The 12,530-nt window shown below is 39.9% G+C and overlaps 1 protein-coding gene across 2 annotated transcripts in view; it reads left to right on the top strand.

Annotated features, from left to right (window-relative positions):
- Positions 1-526: 526 nt before the first annotated feature.
- The window catches only part of LOC143297387 (solute carrier family 12 member 1-like), a 79,185-nt gene continuing 67,181 nt past the window's right edge, over positions 527-12,530 (top strand). For both annotated transcript variants that reach the window (XM_076609705.1, XM_076609704.1), the window contains exons 1-4: positions 527-924; positions 5,494-5,643; positions 8,801-8,972; positions 9,611-9,756. In XM_076609705.1, coding sequence (XP_076465820.1) covers positions 601-924; positions 5,494-5,643; positions 8,801-8,972; positions 9,611-9,756 — 792 coding nt within the window. In that variant the 5' untranslated portion in view covers positions 527-600. The remainder of the gene's footprint in view (positions 925-5,493; positions 5,644-8,800; positions 8,973-9,610; positions 9,757-12,530) is intronic.

Genomic DNA, 12,530 nt, shown 5'->3' with positions numbered 1-12,530 from the left:
GCTCAGTGTCACAAGTTGCAGTCAGACTTCGGCTTGACTGGTTAGAAATGTTGAAGTGTATTTAGGTACATCAACTTGCTTCATTTTTCACCATTTCTATTCGTATTTAAATTCCCCAAAACCGACCGCGCGCGCGCTGAAATAAATGGAGTTTGAACGTTCAAAACAATTTAGACAACTATGAGTGACAAAAAGACCTTCAAATCAGTTCCAAAGCAATCGCGTGTAAAAACACATCAACCCTGTGCTGAAACGGGGCGAACACTTTCATAAGGAACTAATTTCATTCTGCACACACCGCTCTATACTTCACAATCTTATCTATGTGTACAAATCACTCGTTAACTAATGAATGTCAAACTGCACACTAATTTGGCCTCAGGCCTTTTCCCCACTTCTAACATAAAGGGCTGAACGCACAGCCAGCCGCCAATCGCATCTCGTTGGCTTTGTTGTGTCATGTGACTGTTCTCTCAGCCAACCAGATTCCACACCGCGTGGATAAATTAGAAATGGCGCACAAGGCCTTTCCGTATATATATTGCTGTTCCTCAACAGGCGGTAGACATTGATCGTCGGCCTGTTCCACGAGCAAGCGTCATGGAGAGTACAGGAGGTACAGGAGAAGACATCACGAAATCGTCATCTAGATTTCAGGTGGCTCGTGTTGATTCTCGGCGTGACAGCGAGGACATTTCCGTGGAGATCAACCACGAATCTCCGCAGTCTGGGCCTGGATCACCTGGCGGAAGACGTATTTCTGTCAGCACAAATTCGTGTACATATGACACTTCAGGCAAAACAAATTATGATTGGAATAATTTAACGGAGGCGTTACCACGTGAAGCTTTTTATCGGAATATCTTCAGTACAACTCCAGGACTGAAGTCAAGACCAACATTAGCAGAGCTGCATGAGGAAATCGTAAGTACATCCCGACTCTTTTTAGTCGTCTGCTAACTCAGGAACTGGATGTCGTCACTAGACTTTTGACTCCGAGTTACTGACCTGAAGTTGACCAGATAATTTAAATCATTGACTTTCGATCAATCGGCTTAATTTTGTATGAACTGATTTTTTTAAAAATATTTTTTTCGATGGGTGACGCGGTTTGGAACTGATGTACGCACCCGCTGGAACAGTTCCATTTCGGAGTGCACGTGTTTCGTTTGTGAAACATTGGCACTCCTTTGGCTACTTAAAGTCGGAAGTGGGTGGGGTGGCATGTTCGTCACAAGAATAAAATTCTTGTCAATTTTAAAGACCTAGTTGCTATTTTGTAATTGTCTCCGTTCAAAGAATCGACAGAAAAGCGGATAAGCGCGAAGTAACTGCGGATTCTCAGAGGAGCCTCAATGCAAGCCCTGGTGTTTCGAATTACGGAACCAACCTCAGTCAAAACAAATCGCACATGTGTCATATCAGCCAGCAAAATACGAAACCAACGTGGAGTGAATAGTATACTTTTTATTGATTGAACAGTGACTTGTCCAAAAACACAGTGTATCAAATACAGTTTGTCATGCATGTTACCGTTTGTTTTAGAGGGAGTCCTAGCAAGCTGAGAGGGAGAGAGAGAGTTTACATCATTTGTGTGTGTGTGTGTGTGTGTGTTGTGATCACTGTATCAGTGTATACATGTATGTGTGTGTGTGGCATCACATGATTGTATAAATGTAACATATGCACATACTTGCATACGCATGTGCATATAATCACTTTGAGGGTGTGTGTGTTCACTCTGTGGGTGTGCATTAGTGACAGATGCACTTGCGTTAGATGACTGACGTGTTATTTTATTATTTTATTTTATTTTATTTTGTTTTATTTTTATTTCTCTCTCTCAAGGCCTGACTAAGCGCGTTGGGTTACGCTGCTGGTCAGGCATCTGCTTGGCAGATGTGGTGTAGGGTATATCGATTTGTCCGAATGCAGTGATGCCTCTTTAAGCTACTGATACTGATAGTGATACTGACGTGTGTCTTGTTTGTGTGTGTGTGTGTTGTATCAATAGAGTGTTTTATGTCTTCAGTCTATGCCTCTGTGTAGTGTGTGCATAATGCTCTCATACAGTCATAGTGCCCTCTGCATGCGTGTGTGTGTGTGTGTGTGTGTTTGTATGTGTGTGTGTAACTGTGAGAGTCCAAAGCAGCATAACATTTAGATGATCTGGATCTTCAGCTGGCGGTGCATTAAAATTAGACCATAGAAAAGTCTGGAGTTGTTTAGAGTTTACATAAACTGTCCATATGTTATTCTATTTTCTAGCAGAACTTTATATATATATATATATATATATATATATATATATATATATATATATATATAACACTCTGGTATAGACAGTGAAATTTAGACTTATAAAAAAAATTGAATGAAAGAACAAATTATGCATAAAAAAAGAAATTTGTTTTTAGAGTTGCTTTTGTAATCAGTTTTAAAGTTGCCTTTGTAATGTGTAGTTTTGTGCTTGATACTAGAAACATAGTTATGAAGGATTTGTTTTTGATTTTTTCTTTTTTCTTTCTGTTAATGAATGGAATTGCTATAGATTGCAACCACTAGTGGCATTTTTCATTGAAATTGGCATCCCTTTTGTGATTAAGTAATAAAATTGTTTGATATCGTATAACTAAAAATTTGTTGTGAACACATTGATTACTTTTGGAATTTTACCTTCATATAGCTTGTCTTGGGTTTTTCTTCTTCTATTTCTCTGTACATACATACATGGCTATTAAACTAAAGTTGTTTTTTTTTAAAGATATTTTCTTTTGCCATTCTAAGCATTAATACCATGGGACATAATATGATGATACAGTGTCAAGTAATTAGCTCTTCAAATTCTACATTCTGTGCTTCTGTTTCTCAAAAGCTGTCACTTTTTCGGTAACACACACACGCAGGCACACACACACACACACACACACGTGTGCACACACATACATACACACACACATTATTTGTGCAGGATAGCTGAAACCTAGTAGCAAGTGGGTTTTGACAAGCGTGACATTTCTTGAAGTTGTACTTTTTGTCTCTTTTTTTGTCTAATTCATTTTAAAGGAGGGCTGTCCCTTTTTCTTGTCTTAAAAAAAAAAAAATCACTATTTACACTGTTTTATAGTATGAGTATGACTATTTTCAATGAATGAGTTACGAATTGTATAACCAAACATGTAACATGCATTTATGATGCTATGGTGTCCAAACAGTTGCTTGGAGTGATCAGTACATGATTGTTTGGGCTCCACAGGCACATGTTTATTTTAGAATCTCATTTGTATTTTTAGAAAAAGTGGTTTGTCTAAAGACTGTTTTAACTTCTGTGGCACTTTTTCCTTTTCCTGATAACAATGGTCCGTTGAATTTCCGTGGTTCTCCATTGTCAGTGCTGTACAACTGCAATGTTTTGTAAATGAAGGAGGGGTGTGTGGAGGGGTGAGGGATGGAGTGATTCTATTTGATGGACTGGTTTTTAAATCTTTTTTAATACCTTGATCTGTTTGACCACACTGTAAAGATTACAGACAATTTTCATACACTAATTTAAATCTTACACACAGACGCAATGACAGTATCCTTATCAGAATTCTAAAAGTAAAACTTAGTTGAAACAAACTTCTTATTTTTCTTCTCCTTTTTTTTAATAGTCATTTTAGACACTGTACAGACCTGTGTTTATTAAATGCATTTTAACTTTGTATTTGAAGTGTTTCTTCTGCACTGATAGCTTTCACCATGATCGAAAACAGTGTCATGGGAATAAACTAGTTTCTCTTAAGTATGACTTGTCTGGATGTCTGGATTTCTTACTAATTGAGTGGAAATAGGTGGTTGGGAGGAAGGATGAGGAACATTGAGATGAGTCCTCATTACTGCTTATCTGGCCTGACACAGCATATTGAAACTGAACACACACACACACACACACACACACACACACACACACACACACACACACACACACACACACACAAACACACACACACAGAGGTCACACACACACACACACACACACACACACACACACACACACACACACACACACACACACACACACACATTATATGCTGTCACATCGTGAAAACAGGCATGTTACTGTTAGAAAATAATTCTGTGGATAATTACTGAATGTTCATATTCTATGCTGTCACATCGTGAAAACAGGCATGTTACTGTTAGAAAATAATTCTGTGGATAATTACTGAATGTTCACTTCCAGTTCCAGTAACATCTTTAATAATGCTGTTAAAGACAAACCTTGCATGTTGCCTTGAAAGGGAAAGGTGATGTGAGTGTTGGTTGTTTTTTTGGTGGTTTTTTTTTGTTGTTTTTTCCAATCTTCACAACCTTATGTGAAAGTTCAAGGGAGTTGACAAAGGTGGAAAGTTATAGTTTCATTTTGAACAATCCAGCTTACAAGGCAATCGAAACAGATACGAAATTGAATTCACCAACCAAAATGATGTAACTTAGTAGTAAACTATAAGATTAAGACTGTTATAAACAGTACAACATAGTTTCAGTGTTGCGCATCAATGATGTGTATCCTTGTACAGTTTGGTGGTGGTGGTGGGGTTGAAGGATGAGTTACTTGTCCGGACACTATATCACATGTGTGATTTGATCATTTCTGTGAAAAGGAAGTGCACTAAAAATAGATCTTGATACACTGCATGAACTCTGAAGTGATTGTAATCTAGTCATGAAGACTGAAATTCTTCTACTCAGCAAGGGGCGGGGGGAGGGGGGGGAGCCAGGGTGTGTTTGGTATGTCACTGTGCGTGTGTGTGTGAATGGGGGGCAAGGAGGGAACTGATATGTTTATTATAATTTATATGGAAGATGAAACAAAAACATATATTGATGATATTATCATATTGAATACTGTGAACTTGTCTTTTTCATGTATAATTTTCACTGGTACAGTGGTAGTGATAGAAAACTTGCTTTTTCTTTTCTTTTCTTTTTTTTTAAAGTGATAATACAGTACACATTGTTTTTTTTCTGTTTAATTTCCCTTTGTTCATTGTATTATTCTGAAATGTCATTAAAAAGATTATTGCACTAAGTGTGTGTGCATGTGCGCATGCTTCCATATGCTGAATGGTCAACTTCATTTTAACATTATGACAAAACAAACAGTAGAATGTGTATTGTATAATTTATATGATCATGATGGTTTTAAACAGTATCCTATTTTTAATGTCAGAATAAAAATTCATACAGTCAGGATTTCAACAGGACTGCAAAATAGTATAAAAGTCATGACATAATGTGATTCTTAGTAACAGTCTATTACACTGTATTTAATTTTTGAACAATGGTTTGATTTCATGATATTAAAAAAAGAGGGGTTGCGGGGGTTTGGAAATGATGCTGTACCAAATTCCACAGTGACTATGTGTTTGTCTGCTCAGATTGCCTGCTGGTGTAATTGAATTTTGATCTATGGTATAAATAATGCACTCCCCTCTGTTCATCTTGCAGGAAGATGGCGACATTCGTGCCAGAAATCGAGAGCCCCTCCTGGCTGCCCAGGGAGAGAGGGAGCTGGAAGAGGGAGCCACCAGACCCCCAGAGGTTGAGCCCACCTCCACAAAGAGCTTGATCAAGTTCGGGTGGATCAAGGGTGTTCTTGTAAGTGCTACCTTCTTTCATGTGTACGATTGAGTCTGTCAGTGTGTTAAGTACAGGTTTTCATTCTTGTGTAAGATTGTGTACTGTGTCTGTCACCAGTGTCAGTGTGTTAAGTACCTTCTTTATTGTCTAAGATTGTGGGTCTGTCAATGTGTTAAGTACCATCTTTCTTGTGCAGGATTGTGGGTCTCTCAGTGTGTTGAGTACCTTCTTTATTGGCTGGGATTGTGGGTCTGTCAGTGAGTTAAGTACCTTCTTTCCTGTGCAGGATTGTGGGTCTGTCAGTGAGTTAAGTACCTTCTTTCCTGTGCAGGATTGTGGGTCTGTCAGTATGTTAAGTACCTTCTTTCCTGTGTAGGATTGTGGGTCTGTCAGTGTGTTAAGTACCTTCTTTCCTGTGCAGGATTGTGGGTCTGTCAGTGTGTTAAGTACCGTCTTTCCTGTGTAGGATTGTGGGTCTGTCAGTGTGTTAAGTACCTTCTTTCCTGTGAAGGATTGTGGGTCTGTCAGTGTGTTAAGTACCTTCTTTCCTGTGCAGGATTGTGGGTCTGTCAGTGTGTTAAGTACCTTCTTTCCTGTGCAGGATTGTGGGTCTGTCAGTGTGTTAAGTAACTTCTTTGTTGTGTACGATCGAGTCTGTCAGTGACCTTTCCTGTGCAGGATTGTGGGTCTGTCAGTGTGTTAAGTACCTTCTTTCCTGTGCAGGATTGTGGGTCTGTCAGTGTGTTAAGTACCTTCTTTGTTGTGTAGGATCGAGTCTGTCAGTGACCTTTCCTGTGCAAGATTGTGGGTCTGTCAGTGTGTTGAGTACCTTCTTTATTGTCTAGGATTGTGTGTCTGTCAGTGAGTCTTTTTAAGTATATATATCATATGTATACATGTGTGTACTTTTTTGTGTGTATAGTGTGTCAGTGTTTTAAACTTGTTTGGTCTTCTTTCTTGTGTACGGTTTTGTGACAGTGTCTTAAGTACCTCCGGTCTTGTGTAGGATTTTGTGTTTGTCAATGTTAAGATTAAGAACCTTCTTTCCTGTGTATGATTATGTATGTCAGTGTGTTGTGTCAAGTACCTTCTTTCTTGTGTTGGGTTGTGTGTCTGTCAGTGTGTTAAGTAACTTCTTTCTTGTGTAGGATTGGGTCTGTCAGTCTGAGTGTGTTCAGTACCTTCTTTATTGTATAGGATTGTATGTCCGTCAGTGTTTATCTTCTTTCCTGTGCAGGATTGTGTCCATCAGTGTATTGATATCTTCTTTCCTGTGTAGTATTGTTGGTCTTTCAGAGTGTCCTTATCTTCTTTCCTGTGCAGGATTGTGTCCATCAGTGTATTGATATCTTCTTTCCTGTGTAGAATTGTTGGTCTTTCAGAGTGTCTTAAGTATGATATATAAGTACCTTCTTTAAGTATGATATATAAGTACCTTCATTTTTGTGTATTGTGTGTCAGTGTCTTAAACTTGTGTGGTCACTGGTCTTCTTTCTTGTGTGTGGTTGTGTGAAAGTATCTTAATACAGGTCTTCTGTCTTGTGTAGGATTGCATGTTCACTGTTTGTCAGTGTGAAGAACCTTCTTTCCTGTGTACGATTGTGTGTACATGTCAGTGTGTTGTGTCAAGTATCTTCTTTCATGTGTAGGATTGTGTGTCTCAGTGTGTTAAGCACCTGTTTCCTTGTATAGGATTGTGTTCCTGTCACTGTCAGTGTGTTAAGTACTGCCTTCTTTTTTGTGCAGGGTTGTTTGTCCCATCAGTCAGGATCAGTGTGTTAAACTGTGCCTTCTTTTCTGTGTATGTGCCTGTCAGTGTCTTAAATGTCTTCTTTATTGAGTGGGATTGTGTATCTGTCAGTGTATTAAGTACTGTCACAGGTCTTTTTTTTTTCTTTAAAAAAAAAAAATCTATTATGTACAGTTGTGTGACAATGTTTTCTTTCATATGCATGGTTGTGTGACAGTGTCTAAACTACAGGTCTTCTTTCTTGTGCATCGTTGCGTGACAGTGTCTTAACTACAGGTCTTCTTCCTTGTGTATGGTTGTATGACAGTGTCTTTAGTACAGGTCTTTCTTGTGTATGGTTGTGTGACCATGTCTTTAGTACAGGTCTCTCTTGTGTATGGTTGTGTGACAGTGTCTTTTAGACAAGTACCTTATTACTTGTTTATGATCCCAAACAGCAATACCTCATATAGATCCCGTACAGCAACACTATACATCCCAAAGAACAGCACTTGAGATATATATATAGAGAGATATATATATCCCAAACAACAACTCTTCATCAAACAATCCTCAAATAGTTCAATAGCATTCCCAATAGCAACAGCTTACATCCTAAACAGCAACACTTTACGTCCCTTTCAATATTTTCTACTCCTTTTTTGATGTGAGGTGTTGCTGTTTGGGAAGTGAGATATTGCTGCTTGGGATGTGAGGTGTTGATTTTTTGGATGTAAAGCGTTGCTGTTTGGGATGTGAGGTGTTGCTGTTTTGGGATGTGAGGTGTTGGGTTTTTTTGGATGTGAGGTGTTGCTTTTTTTGGATGTGAAGTGTTGCTTTTTTTGGATGTGAGGTGTTGCTTTTTTTGGATGTGAGGTGTTGCTGTTTGGGACGTGAGGTGTTGCTGTTTGTGAGGTGTTGCTGTTTTGGGACATGAGGTGTTGCTTTTTTGGATGTGGAGTGTTGCTGTTTGGGATGTGATGTGTTGCAGTTTTGGGAAGTGAGTGTTGATGTTTTGGGATGTTAGGTGTTGCTGTTTGGGAAGTGAGGTTTTGCTGTTTTTGGATGTTAGGTGTTGCTTTTTTTGGATTTGAGGTGTTGATGTTTGGGAAGTGAAGTTTTGCTGTTTTTGGATGTTATGTGTTGTTTTTTGGATGTGAAGTATTGCTGTTTGATATGTGAGATGTTGCTTTTTGGTATGTGAAGAGTTGCTGTTTGGTATGTGAGGTGTTGGATGTGAAGTTTTGTTCCATGTGAGGTGTTGGATGTGAAGTATTGCTCCATGTGAGGTGTTGGATGTGAAGTATTGCTCCATGTGAGGTGTTGGATGTGAAGTATTGCTCCATGTGAGGTGTTGCTGTTTTGGATGTGATGAGTTGGGATGAGATGTGTTGCTCTTGGAATGGGGAGTGAAATGTCACATGTTTTAGGATGGATGGTTTGCAGATACGATGTCTGCTAAACATCTGGGGTGTGATGCTGTTCATCCGCATGTCATGGTGTGTGGGGGAGGCGGGCATCCTGCAGATGGTGGGCATTATCACTCTGTCTTGCATTGTCACCACCATCACCACCCTCTCAATGTCGGCCATCTGCACTAATGGTGTCGTCAAGGGAGGTGAGTCAGTGTCTGGATATATATATATTTTGTGTGTGTGTGTGTGATTTTTTCCGCCCCTGCATATATGGATCTGTCTGACACCTCTTTGAATATGAAACTCAAACTTCTGGAGTAGTTCAGGGGTTTTTTGTGTGTGTTTTTTTCAAATTTTCATTTTGATCTTTTAAAGAAATTTGGTTGTTGTGACTTGTATACAGTGGATAGGGGTTCTTCACTGATCCGTCTAAAGTGAAAAGTGTGAGTGTGTATTTTATATAATGAGTGTGCACACATGCCAGATTCATGTATATTTTGCAAACACATGTGAACTAACTGGAAGCCGTGTTCATTACATGTATCAGCTTATAAATTCAGTTTCTTGGTTCATATATTATTGGTTTCAGTTTGCACATGTTGCATTTCATAATTCTCTCACTCTCTCTCTCTCTCTCTCTCTCTCTCTCTCTCTCACTCTCTGTGTGTGTGTGTGTGTGTGTCTGTCTGTCTGTCTGTCTGTCTCTCTTTCTGCGTATATGTATGTGTGTCTCTTAGAACAACAGGAGATGTGTAAGTCGGCCAAAGTGCTAATATCTTCACCCTAAAACAGAAAAAAAACCTGTTAATGATAATGAATGCTTGTTATTGTGTGTGTTCAGGTGGTGCTTACTTCATGATCTCTCGGAGTCTTGGTCCAGAGTTTGGTGGACCTATAGGCCTTTTGTTTTCCTTGGCCAATGCTGTCGCTGTGGCCATGTACGTTGTGGGATTTGCAGAAACCTTCGTCTTACAGATAATGTTGCCTGTGAGTACCTTTTTGTTCAGGGTTCTTCATCAAATTAAATGTTGGTTAGCATAAATATTTTTTCACAATTTGACAATGAAGTTGAGCAAAGTGGCGTCCCATACTTTTCGTAAATGGTATGAGAAAGACAAATGTCTTATTTGTGCGAATGGAACATGTCTCAGTCAGACACACATCCACACATTTTTTTAAACATTGTTCAGATTTAAAACCTACACTCACTTTTATTTTTTGCTAACTCATGTACATGAAGTGGGTCTTTATGTTAAACCTGTTATTTGTGTGTGTGTGTGTGTGTGTGTGTTTTATAGTAAACCTGTTATTTGTGTGTGTGTGTGTGTGTGTGTCTTATGGTAAACTTAAATGTAAATTGCCTTTTGTCAGCAACAGCAAAAGATAGTCTAAACCAAGATATCCCAACTGATCACAGTAACCCACCCAAGCCATCACCTTTTTGAAGATGGCAAAACATGGGTGAACATATCAGGAAAGGGGTTTGGAGTGTTTGTGCACTTTTGCCAGATACAGACCACATTTTGGGGGAAAGGTTTCAGCAGCCCAGGCTGATAGCAACAGAAATGGCTTTGCTTTATCAGGTATCCAATCGAAACAGGAGGAATTTAGTCATCAGTAGAGGTAGATTCAGGCAATGACAAACCCTGTGAACCAAATGGTTTGTCTTGTCAGAAAAACAACAACAACAAAACCACACATGTAACAGCAAGCAGGTGACTACTTGTTGGCAGTGACTGGATTTTTAAAAGGTAAAACATTTATTTAAAGATGTAAACTGTGAAATGTGAATCTGCCCCCCTTTCCAGCATATATATGCATTTCAGTCCCTTGCTGCCCTGCTGTGAAGAAAACAAAAAAGTTATTGTCCTGGCTTGTAACACTTATAAACCTGTCAACACAAGGGGGAAAAAAATTCAATGACATTCGAGTCTCATCCACCCACTCTTCCCTTTCCTGTTCTTACTTTATTTCATTTTTTCTTCTTTTTCTCCTGACCTCACATCCTGCTTCTGAATAGTTATGAAACTGAACTTCCAGCTTATCTTCCCCCATTTTCACATTGACTCCAGTGTGTGGGACGTCTCTAACTGACAGGCAGTGGGCTGTGTCGTAACGGAGGTGCTGCCAAAACAAAGACATCAAACAAAGCAGGATGAATGTTACATGTTTTGGGGGTTTTTTTTGGTCTGCCTGTATACATGTACTGTAGAGCTGTGTCATTTCAAACTGGATTTTTCACTACAAGAACTGTATCACAGAGAGTTTGTTTGATACTGTGGGTTTGTTTGTATGCTGTGAAACTTGTTGCTTGTGGGGTCTTGGTTTATCATCTCATTAAATAAAACAACAGAAAAGAAAGAAGAAAAAAAAGCGAGTACCAACCAACCAAGTCAAGGCTTTCAGATCTGATGGAGAGGGGAACAAAACATGACGTGTTTATGTATATCTCTCCCTTTCTTCTCACATTCCATGAGTCTTTCACTCACCCCTCCAAGTTTCTTTCTCCCCCTCCCTGTTCCTCCACCCAGGTCTGCTGCAGTGCACGTGCACTGTGAATGGTGCACCGTGAATGGCATCATGCCTGAACAAACAGAGTGGGTCTAACATTTCCGTATTCACCTTCCCCCTTCTGTTGTCACACATTCGGTAATTCGTAATTCTTCTCCACACTGCTCTCTGGTTTCTTTCTTTCTCTCTGCCTTTTCCCCCAGGCTGATGCAGTACAGACCCATAATGTCATAACCAACCAGCAGAGCATCCCCTAATCCTTTCCATCCCTGTGGTGATGTGTGTACATGGGGCTGTTTCTGCAGCACAGAGCCTCCACATGAGAGTTGTGATGGCTCCCAGGGGGCCCCAGAACAGGACCTGGACGTCAGGAGGGCTTGGGTGCTATTTCAGGAAGGGGGGGTGTGGTGGGGGAGGGGGGGAGGGGATTGGGGGGTGGGGGGGGGATTATTCCAGTCCAGAAGGACAGGGTGGGGCATGTGGTGGGGCACCTGATGTCAGTTTACAGAGGTCTGGACACTGATCTGGACTGTTTACTGATTCTGAGCAGTGAAGCTCCGTGTTCTTTGCTAGCTGTTATGTTGCAGACATTGTAACCACAATTGTTACTTTTTGCATACGCCTGTACTTTGGCTATGTTGCAGACATTGTAACCACAATTGTTACTTTTTGCATACGCCTGTACTTTGGCTGGACATCGTTGCTTTGAATATACATCTAGATACTTGAGTGCAGACGTTGCTTTCTGGATGTATCTGTTATTACTGTTTGATTGTGAACTGTTGACATAATCATTGTTTTGCGTAGTGTCTGTTTCATGCATTGTTTTCTTGTTTGTGTGGTGTTCCGAAGTTCAGTCTTTCAAATCCCCATCCGGTTGTTTTTTAACAATTTTTGTTGTTGTTGTTCCCTGCTTTGGTATGCTGGGGTGAGTGAGTTCACTGTTGAAGGACTAAGAACAATGTTGACATTCCGCAGTAAACTGCATGCATGGTGGCTTGGGGGAGGTGGGGGGAGAAGAGAAAAAGGAGGAACAGGGGCTACACTGTCATACTATTATTGGGTGTACTGAATTAGACTTTGGAAAACATACTGCTAAGCAAACTCAGTGCCTGAAAGATGGCATGTGCAAAACCCAGCCCTGCTGTGTGTGTATAGGATTTAGACAGTATCCCCTGTGTGTGTGGTGTTTAAACACTTGCTCTGTCTACTTGGGGTTAAAATACTCAGTCTGTCACTGCCTGCACTGT

The sequence above is a fragment of the Babylonia areolata genome, chromosome 22, assembly GCF_041734735.1.
Source record: "Babylonia areolata isolate BAREFJ2019XMU chromosome 22, ASM4173473v1, whole genome shotgun sequence".
NCBI lineage: Eukaryota > Metazoa > Mollusca > Gastropoda > Neogastropoda > Buccinidae > Babylonia > Babylonia areolata.
This window is presented reverse-complemented; position numbering and strand designations above follow the sequence as displayed.